Source organism: Pimephales promelas, chromosome 1, assembly GCF_988280905.1.
Source record: "Pimephales promelas chromosome 1, fPimPro1.hap1.1, whole genome shotgun sequence".
Classification (NCBI taxonomy): Eukaryota; Metazoa; Chordata; class Actinopteri; order Cypriniformes; family Leuciscidae; genus Pimephales; species Pimephales promelas.
In genome coordinates this window covers 1,916,847-1,936,818 of record NC_142769.1, presented here as the reverse complement: position 1 = coordinate 1,936,818, position 19,972 = coordinate 1,916,847, and the positions used below count along the sequence as shown (strand labels likewise).

Below are 19,972 nucleotides of genomic sequence, written 5' to 3'. Positions count from 1 at the left end.
TAAAATGTAGCTAATTAATCTTATTATCTATCTCAATCACTCTAAACTTTAATTGAAAAATGTGAAAATTCATCAAAGCTTTGAAACTTAATTTCCACAGTTCAAAAAAAGATTAAAGCACAAGTACTTCATTCATGTGGTAGAACAAAGTGTATATGCAATACTATAATAAAGAAAAAAATGGCCTGTTTAATTAATTTAACCCTTTGGTGTTGCTCACGTGGCAGTCAAAATTGACAGAATTCTTATTAAATGTTTTTATTTTGGGATATTATATTTATGCAGTATCCATAACCTGTTAACCTCTTGTTGAGCATTACGTAAACTGTCCTAAATCTTGAAAGACTTAAGTTTGATTTCTTTGTAAAGACACTTTACAACACAAAAAAAGACAAGTTTACAAAGCTATACGTTTTTTTCTATCTTTCTATGATATTTATTCTGTGATATTACTTTATTCAGGACTCAAAAAGAAAGGTCCATAGTACAAAAAACATAACAACAGTTACAACAAAGCAATAAATAAATATAAAATACAAAAGTTCATTAACTTTTTATATTTTCCAAAACATGTTTTACTCTGACACTGTGAGTAAATCAAAGACAAGTTATGTTCCAAAGTTGAGATTGATATCTCAATCAGATTATTGAGAGAAATTATTTGATGAAATTATTTTGTGTGTGTGTGTGTGTGTGTGTGTTTGTACCATTCCGATAAATTAAAAAATTCTTAAAGGTAAAGGAACATTTTTCGAAAAGCACCAGAGGGTTAAAAAAATTGATTTATACTTTGCACTTCCATGATGACAGATTTCTGGACATGCACCTGTTGTGTAATTAATGTTTATTTTGGGGATTGTCAGAATATTATGAACTCCTAGTATTACTCTGGAGAATAAGACATATTTTTCAGTGCTTTTTACATTAAAGTTGAGATGCAAGACACTCCAGAGAGGAGAGGTTTTAATCATTCATGATATTAATGCCTAGTCTAATATAGTCAGTTACTATATTTTCATTTAATCTTTTGAGAATATTGTAAGTGGGATATTTTCAATTTCCATTACTCAGACATGCAGAAAAGTCCTGCAGGAAAACTCTCCAAGGATTACATTTAAATAAGCAGAACTTTCCCGTCCCATTTGCATAATCTATTAGACTGAGCCATATCAAGCACAGTTTAATATGGAAACGCAGAAGTCGAGACTGTATAATGTGGACGGCTTGAGTTTGACATTTTGTATCTAATGCAATGAAAATCAGACATTTTTAATGGGCTTAAGAGGCCAACTTCCCTTTTTTCTTTTTTCATCTTCAAATAAATATTTTTGCCACTTGAACAAAATATGAGTCACAGACATCAGACATCTTACGCTCATCAGACATCTTACATTTGGACTATATAAATAACCCTATATATATATATATATATATATATATATAGTCATAAAAAATTTGATACAGGTGCACTAATATGCATTAATTCATACTTAGATAATCATGAGTTAATGTAAAGGGTTTTTTTTAAATATATATATATATATATATATATATATATATATAGTCATACAATTTGATACAGGTGCACTAATATGCATTAATTCATCCTTAACTAATGCACAGATAATCATGAGTTAATGCATAACTCATGAAGAACTAAACCATTAATTAATGATTACTGCATCAGCCACGTCTATATGATTAATAGATTAAGTAATACATGAATTGCTATTAATTCAATGTGTCATTGTGTATTAATTAATTCCTTAATAACATGTTTTATTAACTAATAGTGTAAATTAATGTGTTGATTACCACAATTAGTCAAATCTATGCACTTTAATTTCCAGTTGTCTGCTTTAATTAATCATTAGCTAATGATTTGCAAAGGTATCATTATGTTATGACTTTACTTGTGGGGGCACGGCATTATTAACTATTCATTTAGTAATTGTAGTAATTTGCACGAATAATGAAGTAATTAATCATCTATTAATGCATATTTGTGTACCTGTCATATTATCTGGAAGTTGAAATAAGGTTTGGCTCATTCTGGTAATTAACATAGTAATTAACACTATTAGTTAAAAAAATGGAATTAATCCACAATTACATATTTAATTAATAACAATTAATGTATGAACTAATACATTAACCCTACAGACTCTTAATTAGTTCCTAATGTGGTAATCATTAATGAATAGGTTAGATAATCATTAGTTACACATTAATTCAGTATTAGTTAAGCATGAATTAATGCACCCGTATTGTAAAGTGTTACCAAAAAAATCCCTCCAAATATTACAGTAAATCTAAGAAAAAAAAAGAATATATTTGCAAATGTTCTGTGAGTAATGTTATTTAACCTTCTAATGAATGTGTGTTTGAATATAACTAGTTAAGCTGAAGGCCACTATATAAAACACAATAAACAATAACCCGATCTGGTGATTAAGCCACTGGTTTACGCACATCCATTCAACACACTTACATTCAAGGTTTCATTTCATTTCCAAAGCATCTTCAACACCAGACCTTCAGTGCAGACCTCGCTCTATCTGTGTGTGTGTGTGTGTGTGTGTGTGTGTGCTTGTGACGCTTTCTATACATATTTTATGATTGAAGTGCATGGAAGAAAAAAAGATGAAGTGAGGAGAGGGTGAATAAAGCTGCTGAAAATTATCGGAGGGGTAATTTTAAGAGTAAAGGGTAGAAAGTGTGCAAGACGAGAGCGATAGTCAAGATCCATCGATCCAGAGAGAGAGAGAGAGAGAGAGAGAGAGAGGAGCATATGTTACTGTAAGGCTTGAGCTTGCAGCTGTGTTTGAGAGAGAGAGAGAGAGTTTCAGACAGACTAGGTCAACAATGAATGAGAGACTGCAATAAAGAGTGGGAAGAAGAAGCCGTAGAGGCGGAGAAAAACAAAGGAGGATGGAGGGATAACAAAAATAACAGAGAGAGAGAATCATTTCAAAGCTTGTTTTGTGTGTGTGAGAGAGATTCGCCTGTTTTCTGATGGGAGAGTGTGTGTTCAAACGGGACTGGACTGGACCGAGACGGGCTATTACCTCGTTCTTTGCCAAACGCTTTTCAGGAATATAAAATACAGGTAAGATGATACTGTGAAAAATAATCCTGGTTACAATAAGGTGTGTTACTGGTTTTGTGTTACAGCATATAGCTGTTTAATTACAGTATTATACTGTAGTCGACAATACGGTATTTAGCTGTTGATTTTAAAAACAGTAACACAGCTGCCAGTAGTTTACCGTTTTTTACAGATTGAAAAACAATCTAAATTTGTCATCTGCATATATTTAAAGGAATCTTCATTAAAAGAGCAATGCTTTTTTTTAATTGTCATTTATATTGAGAATGACCATGAATGATATGATATGAATGGACAAGGTCAAGTTTTTTTACGGTAAACGGATGCATTTTTATTTTATTCTTCATTTTAAATGCTCTTGTGAAAATCGAAATGTGTAAATACTATACTGTGTATAGTTTATAAATCAATATTAATGTGATTATTAAAGCTTCACACATAATAAAAATAAAATAAATGCCACAATACAATTTAAAAAAAAAACTGAGATGGACTAACTCTGTTTTTAACTAATATGAGTAAATATTTGCTATTTATTAACAAATTATGTGCTATGACATTATGCGATACTGTATAAATACACTGTAAGCAATGCTGGGTTGTTTAAAACCAAATTTGGGTCAAATATGGACCCAATATGTTGGGTTAAAAATGTAATTTCAAATTTTAACCCAACTTTAACTTTCACTTACTATACGTTTTTAAATTGCATTTTAACCCAACATTTGGGTTTGTCCATATTTAACCCAAATTTGGGTTGAAATAACCCAGCATTGTTTAGAGTGTATATATAGGCGATGAATACTGTAGATCTCAATTATTCTTGTAATTGTTCTTCATTATTCTCTTTATCATATAATGTTTTTTAATGATAATAGTACAAGAGAATTGGAAAGTTAGTTGTGTCCTAAACCAACCAGTTCTCAATATTATACATATAAAGTACATTTGCTTTTAAAAACCAAGCAAATTTAATTCACTAAATCAGTTGACACACAAATGATGTCTATGATCATACGCATTAATAATCTCACTAACACTGATGAATAAACCGCCGTATATACAGCTATAAAAGTTTACATTAAAAATATTTTAAAAAATGAAATAATAAATGAAATAATTTGTGTTTTTACATGTTAAAATACACAATACTAGCATGAACTGTTAAAAAAACTGATCCTGATAAATAGATCGAAGATAAAACCTGCATGCAAATCCTTTAAACAAATGCATGAATACACTCAGAAAAAAGGTAAAGCTGTCACTGGGGCTGTACCTTTTCAAAAGGTAAACTTTTGTCCATTTTAGGTGCTAATATGTACATTTCAGGTGCCAATACGTACATTTTAGGAGGTAATATGTACATTTTAAGTACTAATATGTACATTTTAGGTGCTAATATGTCCATATCAGGAGCTAATATGGCTATTTCAGGTGCTAATATGTACATTTTAGGAGGTAATATGTACATTTTAGGTGCTAATATGTACAGTTTAGGTGCTAATATGTACATTTCAGGAGCTAATATGTACATTTTAGGTGCTAATATGTACATTTTAGGTGCTAATATGTATCACTAAGGTACCAATATGCAGCCTTTGGGTACAAAAGTGTACCTTTTGAAGAGTTACAGCCCCAGTGACAGCTTTTGTACCTTTTTTCTGAGAGTGTACAAAATGCATGAATACTGTAGATCTCAATTATTCTCGTACTAGTTCTTCATTATAATATGTTTTGTAATTATTAACCCGGTTATTACAAGATAATTAAAGTGCACCAAACCAACCAGTTCTCAATATTATACATTTGCAAATTTATTCACACATAAATTCTCTCCTGAACACATGCATTAATAATCTGGCTAACACTGATTGAGTGAGCTGAGTTTTAGTTTTGAGCTCTAATTCATAATGAATAAGCCACTGCAAAAGCAATGTCTCAGCTGGATTCATACTTCCTACTAAATGCATTTCTAGTAAAAGATGCAAAACTTTTTTGACAGATAGCGAGAGCGACTGTGGGAGTTTGGCTGTGTGTGTTGGTGTCCGGTTGAGATGCTGTCATAACTGCCAAAAACACCCAGCAGAGCTTTATTAATGCGCTCATAATATTTATCATGCTAAAGTTCAGTAAGTAGAGAGTCTGAAATCAGTCTAAAGTTTGGGTTCAATGTGAAGAGATGCTGCGAGACAGAACACACTGATAAACATCGTCCTAAATGTCAGATATCCATGAACGTTGGTTAAGAATTAATTTTATTTTGCTTCCTGTTCCTCCAAAAATAAAGGCTCTTGATAGTGGAAAAAGGTTCTTTGGATTATTAATATGTTCTTCACTCTGAGACCAAAAAAAGGTTATTTTAAGAACTGTTCACTGAAAAGAGTGCACATTACCTAAGAATGGATGCAAATATGAATTCTTGTATCATCCTTCCCAGAACCAGACAGTAACAGAGCACATTTACTTGAGGACAGTACTTAAAGGAGTAGTTCACTTTTAAAAAACTTTTGCTGATAATTCACTCACCCCCATGATGTCATCCAAGATGTCCGTGTCTTTCTTTCTTCAGTTGAAAAGAAATTAAGGTTTTTGATGAAAATATTCCAGGATTTTCTCCATATAATGGACTTCAATGGGAACCAAACGGTTCAAGGTCCAAAAGACAGTTTCAGTGCAAACTGTTCAAAGGGCTTTAAACGATTCCAGACGATGAATAAGGGTCTTATCAAGCGAAACGATCGCTCATTTAATAAATAAATAAAAACGTTGAAGTTTTATAAGCACAAATGCTCGCCTTGCTCTGTTCTGTGATGCGCGTTAGTGACTCTTCTGTTCGAACTCGTTCATCAAAATTAACAAATCTTTTTTCGAGTCATTTGGTTCATTCAACGAACGAAATGAACGAATCTTTTTTTGAGTCATTTGGTTCTTTCAATGAACGAAATGAACGGATCTTTTTTTGAGTCATTTGGTTCATTCAACGAGCGAAATGAAGGAATCTTTTTTCGAGCCATTTGGTTCATTCAATGAACGAAATGACTCGAAAAAAGATTTTATCATTTTGATGAACGAGTTTGAACAGGAGAGTCACAAACTTGCATCACAGAACAGAGCAAAGTGAGCATTTGAGCTTATAAAACTTAAACTTTGTTATTTATTTATTAAATGAGCGATCGTTTCGCTTGATAAGACCCTTATTCATCATCTGGAATCGTTTAAAGCCCTTTGAACAGTTTGCACTGAAACTGCCTTTTGGACCTTGAACCGTTTGGTTCCCATTGAAGTCCATTATATGGAGAAAAATCCTGGAATATTTTCATCAAAAACCTTAATTTCTTTTCGACTGAAGAAAGAAAGACATGGACATCTTGGATGACATAAGCACAAGTTTTTTCAAAAGTGAACTACTCCTTTAACATTTTTCATAACTCCATGTAGGACGTTTCTGTCCATAAATGTAAGCACTGTGGCAGTAAAACTGCAATATTTTGAAGATGTACTCTTGATACTCAAGTACTTTTAAAAACAAGTACTTCACTTAAGTAGACATCTGACTGTAGTACTTTTACTTGTTCTTGAGTAAAATCTAGCAATCTGTACTTTTACTCAAGTAGCTGTGTACTCTGTCCGCCTCTGATCCTTCCTTACCAACAAATTGGCATTGCAATTCTCCATTGTGTTTTCTACCTCAGGTAATCATCTCTTAAAACGTATTATTGTATGGAAGCATTTGTGTAAACGGTGATTTCAGTGGTTGTTAATGACTATGTGACGTATTTTATGGGCTTATGTTGTTTATTGTTTTTAGGGTTGTAAACTTGTTTGAAATACACTCTAAACCAGTGTTTCCCAAACTTTTTTTCTGGGGACCCACATTTTAAAGTCGATAAATCCTTGTGACCCAATAAACATTAGGCCCATTTAGTTCATATACCACGGAGAGAATTTATGCATTAACAAATTATGTATGACCATTTTTAAGGTCAGTTAAGCTTCTAGTTAACTATTTAAAAGAGATACAGATATTTGACAAAGGACAATTTTTTTTATTAACCTGTTGTTGACAATAAGCGAAATGCAGCGGTGAAATGAGAAAGGAAGAGTTGACAGGGCATCTCATTGTTTTCATATTCTCAGCATTACAGTGTACACAATTTACTATAATAATTATTATAGGCTTAAATTAAAATATCCTGACAGTGAGACTTTGTAACCATGCATGACTCACTACCACTGTATAAAAAATGCCTAAACAGGCAAAAACCAAAACAAAAAAAAAACTATACACACAAATAATTATATAGGCCTATTTCTCTAAATCTATGCAATATAAATGACTATAACATAGTAGGCTATTCAAATATTCCACATTTATGCCCAAACCATGGTAAATTATTACATTCATAGGCTACTACATGGTACATGTTTGTAATGGTGGTGGTTAGGGCATTTAGTCTTCTAATTTTGTTCATGTTTCTGCTATTTACCTCATCAGTAGTGTTGGGAATGTTAAGGCTGTTTCATCCGATTTAAAACTAGTTAAAATCATTGAGTGATTTGTAGTTTGTAAGAGAGAGGAGTGTCCGATTGAAACGCTTCTTACTGGATGTCGCAACGCTGTTTAATAATAGTGTCCGGGACCGGGAGTAAACGCAACTCCTTTAAGCTTTGCGTTCCGTTATCCACTGGGCCGTGCTGCCTAGTTCAAAGTAAACTAGTGAAACGACTGAAACCAGCGCTATTTTGTTCTCTATTTGTTGTTACTGACCGAGAAACCGCTTCAGGTGGACAAATCCGAATCGTTTCAGACCGTTATGCACGCGCGTTTGGCCAATTCATGGAAAGGAAATAACCAAACCAACGAATGATTAATATCGCTGGTTCAGTCGACAGAAATACGGGACACACATAAGAACTGCTGAAATATTCGGACTGTAAACTTTTCTCTCAGGTCAGTCGGAGCGCTCATGGTACACACACAGTGCGGATAGTCGCCCAGCTGCACGCACCACTGCGGCCACGCGCGTACCTAACCAAATTAAAAAGCCGCACCACCAGAAAATAGGAGGCGGGAGGTTGGGGTGCCCTCGGCCGTATGGAGATGATTGGCAGGCCGCACTTCCGCGGGCCGCCAATTGAATAGCCCTGATCTAGATAGTAGCCTATAGAAAACTGAAAAATAGCCTAGTGCTCGACTTGGCGACCCATACAAAATCTCCCGCGACCCACTTGTGGGTCGGGACCCCGCCTTTGGGAATGACTGCTCTAAACAACGCTGGGTTGTTTCAACCCAAAATTTGTTCAAATATGGACCCAAATGTTGGGTTAAAAATCTAATTCAAAGTTTTAACCCAACTTCAACTTTCACTTTCAACTGTACATTTTTTAATTACATTTTTAACCCAACTTTTGGGTTGAAACAACCCAGCATTTTTTACAGTGTACTTTGTTTTGCATTGTGTTTATCACGTGTTTTTTAAATTTTTTTATTCTACTTATGTAAAGCGCTCTGAGAATTGACTTTTAAAAGCGCTATATAAAATAAAGTTATTATTAGGTCAATTTACCTTGCGAGTATTCTCCCTCCATTCACTCGCCCTATTCTACCAATTTCCCATTAAAATGTGAATCTGATTTGTTAGCATTAGGGCTGTCAAACGATTAATCGCGATTAATCGCATCCAACATAAAAGTTTGTGTTTACATAATATATATGGGTGCACTGTGTATTATTATTATATTATTATTTTATCTTAAATATATACAAGCATGTGTGTGTATTTATATTATTATTTAAGAAATATTTTCATGTATATAGATTTATATAAAAATTATATTATATATAAATATAAATATAAATAATATTTTTATCTCAAATATACATACATGTGTGTGTACTTATATATATATATATATATATATATATATATATATACACAAAATAATTATACACAGTGCACCCACATATATTATGTAAACACAAACTTTTATTTTGGATGCGATTAATCGCGATTAATCGTTTGACAGCCCTACTTACCATGCATTTGCACATGATTTATGACTTTTAATTGCAGTCTATTGTGTTGTTGCCTTATGTTAAATGTACAAACTGTTTTCTCTGCTCTTTCACAGGGTTGTAATTCACTGAAAACAACAGAGCCAACATTTAAAACATTGACTTGACTAGGCCATCTATATCAGTGTCTGTCAGAGGCATGAAGACCGCATCACGACTGCACTATTGGCTAACGGCGGTGTACTCGGACAACCAGGACCTCAACTTGGGATAATGGAGACCGCTAATCAGACAGCGGCTGGAGAAACGCTGGCTCCTCTCTGCACTGTGTGTTGCTGTGGCCTGATCAACCGAACATTAGCGGTAATATTCATGGTCAGTCTGGCCTTCGCTATTGTGGTGGGAAACGTGGTGACACTCACTGTTTTCATGCAGACCCGGCATTCCCGAACACCACAAGGATACCTCAAAGGTAACCACGATGATTTACATACAGAATATGTTCAGGATGGCATGCAGATTGTAGTATCTACAGGGTTTACAGTATGCAAATGTCGTCTGTTCTCTTCAGTAACGTAGTCTTCAATGCAGTGTGATTAATCAGAAGAAATATGAAGCTTTTTCTTGAAATTTCTTCACATTGGTTGGCTTAAACTGCTAAAAAAAAAAAAAAAAAAATGCCCCTGTGGTGTAAATCAAGTTTTAATGTTGTTTAATGTGCTTTAGACAAACCGTGTGTCCAAGTTCATAAGTCGACAGCATTGCTGAACTAAAGACAGTCTCAAAAACACGGTTTGAAATCGCTGGTGTTTCTGACTGCACAAACGACCTTGTAACCAATCAGATCAACGTGTGATCGTCAACCGGCGGGTCTCTGAGCTGAGCGAGTGAGTGGGGGCGGGGCTCATTTGCATATTCATAGAACCGCGCATACTAAATGAGGCAAGGGTGTCGAGTTACATTCAAGCTATTTTAAGTCATGGAAAAAACATTTAAATATGTCATTTTGGTGATCAAAGATGAGTTTTAAGGGATAAAATGATTGACTAAAAAAGTGATAAGTGATACATGTCTGAGAGTAATTACTCCGTTAACTCACTTAATTAAACATCCAATATATAAGGTTACAGTTACAAACTGTACTACTGTTCAAAACATTTATCATTGCATACTGCACACTACTTCACATATTTCTGAAACAAAACAGTGTCATTCTAAACAATGCTGGGTTGTTTCAACCCAACGTGGGTCAAATATGGACAAACCCATGTGTTGGGTTAAAAATGTAAAAAATTTACAGTTGAAAGTGAATGTTATAAATTACATTTTAACCCAACATTTGGGTTTGTCCATATTTTACCCAAATTTGGGTTAAAACAACCCAGCATTGATTAAAGTCTACTGTAAACAATGGGGGGAATTGTACAGTACAAATATAATAATTTATTAAAACTAAACACCATATTGGGAGAATATTTTTGCACCTAGCAAAGGCAAAATCAATAAATTGAACTGAAATCTTGAATAGAAAATGTCATAACTTTCTCATAATTAAGACTTTAAAATAATAAGTTTATAATCATAAGTTTATTTATAGGAAACAAGATCTACCAGACTCTTTCCAGAGTTTGTTTATTCCTATCTCACATGTTCATTCATTGCACACTAGACATAGCAATAATAACTTAGTCTTACCAATCGCACGTACCACAAGACACCAATTTAATATTTCTTTTAGAGGTCCTAAGCTTTGGAGTGAGTTAAGTCCATCGTTGCAATCAATGTCCTCTTATTCAGCTTTTACAAAGCATTTGAAGAGTTTACTATCGCTAGCTTGATGCCTTTTTATGTTGTAGTTTTTTATTTATTTTATTATTATTATAATTTTTTTCCTCTCTTTTCTTTTCTAAGCACATTTGTTTGTATTGAATTGCGTTTGTATTGAATCATTTGTTGTTTATTTTTATTTTTCATCTTTTGTTTTGTGTGTTTTGTTTTTTGTTGTTGTTCTTCTTTTTTTTTTCTTCTGTGATGCTTAGTCTGCATATCTCGTGAGTTAATAGGAATAGGAGTGGAACTCTGTACAAGCCTAGTCTGGCTTCGTTCCCTCCTAGCATTGTTCTGTACTTGTACTAAACGTGCTAAACAAATAAACCTAAACCTAAACCTAAAATGCAAATTTGAAGTCCAAAATTCACATCCGAAATTTCCGCACGTTAAAAAATAAATATGACCTCACGTTATGTCAAGCATACTTGCCTCAGAAACTTTCGTCCGTCATAAAAAAAATCGCATCGGGTTCGATTTACAAAGTTTTTTGCATCCGTAGCAAGCAGTTCGAATGGTGTCTTGACAATTCAGAGACACCGAATCACGAATACGGAAAAACGTGCGCAAGGGCCTTTAGTATCTTATTCTATCAAGAAACTTTCTCATAATAATGACTAGGGATGCACAATATATCGGCCAGCATATCGGCATCGGCCGGTATATTTTCATTTTTAATGTTATCGTTATCAGCCTCGTGAGAAAACGCGGCCGGTATGTTAAAGCCAATAAATAATGTATTATTCCCTTCAGCTGAGACACTTGTGTAACACTGTTTATGTTTTTGAATTTCTTGAAATATGATTGAAATCTCTTCAAAAAATGTAAAAATACAGTTCGGTTCAACATGTGCAGCGCAAATCTGTCATATCGGCTACATAACACTATAATGAGAACATCATTATAATCGTGCGCTTGGGACATGGGTTTAATTGTGAGACTTGTTTTTGTAATCAGGCTCTCAAAATTCTACAAAAATTTGGATTTAAATTTATCGTCCGATATATCAACCCGATCTCACGGGAATTCGTACGAATTTTACGAGGTGGCTAATTCGGAACAATTCGTACGACCTCACGCGTACGAATTAGTACGATTTTGCTAAAATGTCACGTGGGTTTAGACAAATCGTACGAATTCGTACGAGTGAGTCCGTATTAATTAGTACGAATTAGCCACTTTTGAATCACTCATACGAATTCGTACGTATTGGTCGTGAGATAGCGTAGGATATATCGGTTATCGGCTTTCAAATATAAAGAATTATCGGTATCGGCCAAAATTTTCATATCGAATTTATCATAATAATGAGAAACTTTCTCATTGTAACGTTTTCTCCACAGAAGGCGAGCCGAGATGAACGTGAATGAATGATGCAATCTGAAATACTCTCTATATTTGTCTTGCAGTGTCGCTGGCCATCGCAGACGTGATAGTTGGAGTCTGGGTGGTGCCGTTTTCTGTATACACCGAAATCTCTCTCATGGTGACCAGCGCCCCCCCGTCGTGGTACCAGGGGATCTCAACCGGATCTTGGCAACCCTGCATGCTGATTGGTCCAGTTTTTGCGGGATGCACCTTTGTCTCGATCAGTACCATCTTTCTGATGACGATGGAGCGCAGCGTCGCGATCCTCCGTCCGTTGCATAAAGACACGCTTGTGACACGCCATCGTATCCTATTCCTCATCATCCTGTCCTGGGCTGGCAGCTTTTTACTAGCCATGTCTCCGCTCATGCTGAGCAACAGCTTCACACTGGAGTACAACGAGTGCAGTCGGATGTGCAACTACGCACCTTTACTGATCAGAAATCAGCTGCCTCCAGATGCTAACATCCTTCTGCTGTTCCCAGCCTTCGACTTCAGCTTATTAGGAGGCACATTAGCCGTGAACATCCTATCCTTTACTAGCATCCGCCGCTATTCCCGCAAACGCAAGCTGCTCTCCGAGGGAAGTCTTGGCCCGGATACGGGAGCCGGTGGGTGTGCTCATAGACCCTCGTTTTCTGATATCAAAGCCGCTAAAACCATAGGGATCCTCACCTTCGCCTTTACAGCCTCATTCTCTCCTATCGCAGTGTTCGTTCTGGGGAATGTTGTGGGATTCACCTGGTGCAACTTCTCCTTCTTGGCATTTTGGATTCTGACGGGCAATAGTTGCTGCAATGTGATTATTTACAGTGTGCGGGACCATCGTTTTAGGAAAGGGCTGACCTTGCTCTTTCAGCGGGATAGAGCGCAACCTCACTCAGAGAAAAGCTGAGGTCATGGACACTGGATGGCACTGACTTCACTTTCTGTACCTCTTTCCACAAAGCGCCGCACATGACAAGCAGACGAAAATATATATCGAGGCCATGAATTAAGAATTCATTCCTACTGCTTATTAAAGGGTTAGCTCACCCAACGATGACAATTAGCCCATGATTTACTCGCCCTCGAATCATCCTAGGTGTATATGACATTCTTCTTTCAGACGAACACAATCAGAGTTATATTAAAAAAATGTCCTGACTCTTCCAAGCTTTATAATGGCAGTGAATGTTTCTGTTTATAAGAGTGCATCTATCCATCATAAAATTGCATTTATCCATCTAGCCATCATAAAAGTGCATCTATCCATCATAAAAGTGCATCTATCCATCATAAAATTGCATCTATCTATCATAAAAGTTCATCTATCCATGATAAAAGTGCATCTATCCATGATAAAAGTGCATCTGTCCATCGTAAAAGTGCATCTATCCATCGTAAAATTGCATCTATCTATCATAAAAGTGCATCTATTCATCATAAAAGTGCATCTATCCATCATAAAAGTGCATCTATCCATCATTAAAGTGCATCTATCCATCATTAAAGTGCATCTATCCATCATAAAAGTGCATCTATCCATGATAAAAGTGCATCTATCCATGATAAAAGTGCATCTATTCATCATAAAAGTGCATCTATTCATGATAAAAGTGCATCTATTCATCACAAAAGTGCATCTATCCATGATAAAAGTGCATCTATTCATCATAAAAGTGCATTTATTCATGATAAAAGTGCATCTATTCATCATAAAAGTGCATCTATTCATCATAAAAGTGCATCTATTCATCATAAAAGTGCATCTATTCATGATAAAAGTGCATCTATTCATCATTAAAGTGTATCTATCCATCATTAAAGTGCATCTATTCATGATAAAAGTGCATCTATTCATCATAAAAGTGCATCTATCCATCATTAAAGTGCATCTATCCATCATAAAAGTGCATCTATCCATGATAAAAGTGCATCTATCCATGATAAAAGTGCATCTATCCATGATAAAAGTGCATCTATTCATCATAAAAGTGCATCTATTCATGATAAAAGTGCATCTATTCATCATAAAAGTGCATCTATCCATGATAAAAGTGCATCTATTCATCATAAAAGTGCATCTATTCATGATAAAAGTGCATCTATCCATGATAAAAGTGCATCTATCCATGATAAAAGTGCATCTATTCATCACAAAAGTGCATCTATCCATGATAAAAGTGCATATATTCATCATAAAAGTGCATTTATTCATGATAAAAGTGCATCTATCCATCATAAAAGTGCATTTATCATTTCCACTATGACAAACTATACTTGCGTCGTCAGGATCCTGACGCTTTGACATTTATAAATCACCATGATGACAACCTATGTCAAACATTGTGCCAAAAATCGGGCTGATATTGTGTTGTCTGAACCTGGCATGATAAAACCATACATCTATGGCATAAAACAAGATTTCATGCTCACGATTACTTAAAACGAGGGAACGAATTAAATGAGCTGATGTATAATAAGTCTTGATAACAAATTGTTAATTTACGGCCACGATATACATATTTTTCCCTGTAACTGTTATGTCATGTGCGGCGCTCCGTAACTTTCGCCTCAAGAGATTAGTTTGTTTTTCAGGATCTCTTTCACAAACGATTGAAGGACAACGATAAGCGTCAGTCCAATGATTTTGAGATAGGTCAATATTGACGAGTTTGGCAGTTGTATTATGTTTTACAGAGAATCATAGTCTATTAGCAAATCCATGCAGTTATTCATTTTTTTTTAATTAAGGGCAGTATCATATTTACAACAGATACTATCACATCTTAGTATACGCCGTTGTACGATTGACAACAGACGCCTTAACGATTATTGTTTCGTGTATCTTACATAAACTTGTGAAAGCTATGTTTGTGAGGCATTTTTGAATGTGATTTATTAAAACACCTCACGTTTTTTCTAAGATGAAAAGTTATGGATGCTCTGTAAAACGCGATTTCTACCAAATTAGGTGAGTGATTCATCATATTCAACATTTTGAATAATACAGCTGAGGTACCTTTTGCTTTTTTTTTCAAATGCAGACTTTTCTTTCCACTTTCAGATTTTCATTTCTAAAAAAAAAAAATAGTGAAGTAAAAAAAAATATACAAGCTGGTGGGCACTCATAAAACTGTGAAGTACATAATCTGTGCAATCAATAAACAATTTGAAGCAAATGTGTCTATGTGTGTTCAGTGAGTGTGGATAATAGTAGCTGACAGGGCTAAAAGTTTTCTGTTGAAATATTTACAGCTTCAGCAGAGCAAACACACTGACGGAAACGCGTCTCACACACTCAAAGATATAGACATTTAAATGCATAGGCCTATGGGCTGGTTTGACAACGGAGAAACACAATAGTTGCACCAACATATAGTCTATTTTAAACTGCATACAATAATTATAGTAAATGTAGCCCGATGCGAAACACACATTTCAGGTTCTTTGGGGGAATGTGATAAAAAGGCTTTATTTAGCCGAATCCTTACATTTAGCGGAATCTGGGAACGGGCTGGGTCGCAAAACAAACAAGTTTTGTTTTATTTGTTTTAGTTATTATAACTATAGTTACAGTTTTATTTGATCAATGGTGTACAATAATAAATGTTACAGTGAGTGACAGAAATGTAATGTGATTTGTGTCAGAATCAAAGTTAGGCTATTTATCATTATTTCACATGAAAAGAGAATACACATATTTATTTATTCAGTTGAAACTGCTTCTATTTTTAAGTTGATGATTTCACAAAGCAACGTCAAAAGTGTACACATTAAAAGATACATTTATATGTTTGCATCACATTTATTATGCGATCTGACGAGGTTCGATACAGTCAGAGCAAAAGAAGGACAAAATACAGGAGTTATGATACAATTTATTAGCCTGGATGCCAGCCCGAACCTCGCCCACAATATTTTTGGTCGGGAAGTTCGGTCTGGACTCGATCCATTGAAGAGTAATTATGATCATAGACAGTAAAAGATTATAATCAGTCAAAAAATGAATGGGCCAATCAGATTGCCAGGGCGGACTTTATACGATGATGGACAGATGATCTGCAAGGACGTAATCATCACGTTATCATGAGCACTGGTTTGAAACCAGTGGTTTTCCTTAGTCTGGATTTTTATTCGCGATTTTAGTCACGCTGATAGCGATTTTATTCACGCCGAAAGGCAGTCTGGACACCATGGCCTGATTTTCGCCTCATTTAGGGAACCAATCACAGAACGGGGAGGGAGCAGCAAGACGATGACGACATCTATGCGACCCACCGAAGTAGTTTGTTTACATCTTCAACATGGCAGCAGACGCGAAGCTACCTTTTGATGCAGCCTTATATTGTTCTAAGTAGTTTAGAATGCAAGTTTATTTTGAAAAAAGAGCAGCTTTTGGCGTTAAACTTTCCGAGATCCCAGTCGTTATTGCTGTCTCTTCATTAATCGCCCTAATGGAGGAACAGTAACTACAGGAGGCGGTCAACCTTGGAATATCTGCCGCTCAGCTGTGTCCCGAGAAAGAAAATGCGATAAACAATTGTCGATACCAACTTCTCTTCGGCAGTCCCGAGGACTGGATGAGCGCAAAGTGGCAAGACATGGAGTTGTATAGTACCAACCTGCTAGGCATCGTCGTTCGACGAAGTCCATTTAACTTATAAATGGTAAGTGGTATTTATTAATATCATATTGCCATAATGCCTGTACCTACTGTGGTTGTCACAGTTCCAAGTTGTGTTGCTTTTCAATATCAATATACAGCTACCGCTTTAGTAGCATAACTTTCAGCTGTGCACACGTACCCGATTAAAGTTGTTGACACTTCAGTCATTAAATAAATAAAAAAAAATTAAACTTGTGAAGTACAAGCGCAAACAATTTCTAATGCAAATAACAACTTCAACGTCTATGTTAAACTGTACTTAATACTTGTGTTTTTCTAATTGAAACGATTGGCTATAGACATTCTTAGCACCCCATTTCACAAGATGTAAACAACACTGGTCCAGAAGCACTTCCTGTTTCAGTTTTTTAACACTACATAAAAGCTGGGATAAAATACAACCAACAGAACATTTAAAACTGAATCAAAAAGTTAAACAAACATCTTTAAGATGTTTTATTTACATGTGAAATAAAGAAAACAGTTACAAACTGAAACAGGAAGTGCTTCTGGACCAGTGTTGTTTACATCTTGTGAAATTCGTAAACCACGCCTCAAATACGAGAAAATGAACATGTGGTTCCCAGACCCAAGTCTAGAGAATTGGGCTGGCGTTAGCCAGGCTAGGTTTCCCTGACCGCAGCTGGAGAATTGAGATGTGTAGATTTCGCTGTCTCGTCTGTTGTAAAATAAATTTACAGCGCATTCATTTCAATAGACGAACAGAAAACTACAATCAAGGCATTTGTCGATCGGAAAGATATTTTTGCCGTCCTTCTTACATGATTCGGCAAAAGTGTAACTTATCAGCTGGCTCTGAATCTGGTCGCTAAGAAGATGGGACGTAATGAAAAGCCTGTGGTTTCTCCTTTGGTCGCACTCATAAGTAAAAGAAGCTACACTTGTTATTTAACTTCTAAAAAATAAGTAAGTTCTGTATAGTTGAAAACTGCGCTATGCAAAGGAGTTGACTTACTACGTTGCTCTGATTGGTTGTAGGTCTACCGACTATCCAATTGAGTGAAGAGGTTTTTTTTTTTCTCCTGGTTCGGTTAAGACACGTCTCATAATCAAAGCCCTACGGAGCGTTTCAGACTCATATTCTCACTAGAATATGAGTATGACGAAGTCAGGCTAACAATTTATGACATATGATCAAAAATGTTGGTGTTCAGAGCGGCAAATAAGGAGAGACAAGCATTGATGAAATATGAGTAATGCATATTTATAATGCCAATTGTTAGCATGAGTTGATTACATAGTTTGATCGATCATGCCTATTTTTAAAATAATAACAATGAATCTTTCATTCAACTGACGAGACTTGGCACTTCTAATGAACAGATTGAATATAGGCTTAATTTTATACACATATAAACATTAATCAATGCACACACCAGATATGGTACAGAATCTCAAGTTTGAGCTTCTGCAAGGACCAATGAGGATCATTCTCGTGTTACGCATCACGATTGCGCTTCTCAGAGAGCCAATCAGGTTCATCCTCACAAAAGGACCAATAAGAAAATAAAGAGTCAAGCTTTAGATTGATTTAATTCTTGTCCTTCAAAGTTTAGCTTTAACTGTAATGAACCAGAATTGAAAAGGCTAATCAAGATCAAAGGCTCTGTTTAATCCTGCTATTAAGATGCGTTTCGGTGGATCGGATCACAAGTGGACGAGAGACACATTCCTGTTCACACCTGGTGTTTTAATCCGTCTCTTTTATATCTTTTTGTCATTTTAAGACCCCGTTTACTCCTGTCGTCCACTTGTGATCCGATTGACCAGAACGCATCGTAATCCCATGGCCAAAGACGAGCGTGTTTGATTAAGCTAAACTCCGTTATATGGTTATTTTCTAAAAGCCGTGAGCTAATTTCAGTGTGTATCTGTGAGTTGATGGCCTGGAGAATAATCCATGCGACAGCTGTAGGAGGAACCGCGAAGAACATTCAGTCCTCATGATCACACACTCGCAAGAACACACATCTGTCCTTCTAACTGGAAGCATGACAAAATAAATGCGTCAAGTTAGTAATGTCCTTATTGTATTCAATTTCTCTAGTGACTATCCCTAACATGAAAAGTCAATGGATAAATAATCTTAATGCTCATAAAATTTAATTTCTCACGTTTGGGTGAAATATGACACAAACGTATCCCAGCATGCAATAGCCGTCATTTCACCGTCTCGGTTACACTCCGGCTGTGAGTGAGGAACACACTTCTAGACAAAATAACCTTGAATTTGGTTACATGTCACGAGATGTGTGATATTCCATCATGTTAGCAAAGTCTACAGTGATTAAAAGCTGTTTTCATTTCGTTTTATGTCTTTGTTATCTAATTGATGACTAGTCTATTCTTGGGTTATGGTTTGGACATTTATTGCAATATCACTGACAGGCCAAATTCTGGCTTGTTTTAGCCTAGACGTCTGGACTGTGTTTGGACGCTATTAGACATCTTTTAAACGCAAAATGTATTAAATTTCTAGAGTAATCATATCTTTATGTTAGGGGGTTGCTTTCCTAAAATGAAAATTAAATGCAAAAAATATATATATATATTAATGGTCCCAAAATAGCATTTTTATACTTTTTATAAATTTACGTCGTATTATACAATATGCCGTTCTTCACATAGAAACTGTATCTCCGTTTTTTATTAGGGCTGGGTATTGACGCAAATTTCACAATTCGATTCAATTTCGATTCACAAGCTTGCAATTCGATTCAATATTGTTTATTTTGGATATCAGTTCCAATAAATGGCAAATTTTCTCAAGGAAATCAAATCTCTTAACTAACGCTGTAAACTGTGGGAGTCTAGTTGTAGCCTATAGGCTTCATTAGCCTAATATGAAGGTAATAATGAACTGTTTTGTAGCTGTACAAACACTTAAATTACACTTTTATTTATTTTTATAATAAGAAAATTATAAGAAATATAAACATTCAAATGGTGGCTGTCATAAAAACATGCCAGATTTATTCAA

The 19,972-nt window shown here is 35.3% G+C and overlaps 1 protein-coding gene across 1 annotated transcript; it reads left to right on the top strand.

Annotated features, from left to right (window-relative positions):
* Nucleotides 1-2,836: 2,836 nt before the first annotated feature.
* Nucleotides 2,837-15,484, top strand: LOC120492659 (trace amine-associated receptor 13c). The gene is made up of 3 exons (XM_039690839.2): nt 2,837-3,109; nt 9,242-9,597; nt 12,362-15,484. The coding sequence occupies exons 2-3, from the start codon at nt 9,399-9,401 to the stop codon at nt 13,213-13,215; spliced, it is 1,053 nt and encodes a 350-aa protein (XP_039546773.1). The 5' UTR covers nt 2,837-3,109; nt 9,242-9,398; the 3' UTR covers nt 13,216-15,484.
* The last annotated feature ends 4,488 nt before the right edge of the window (nt 15,485-19,972 follow it).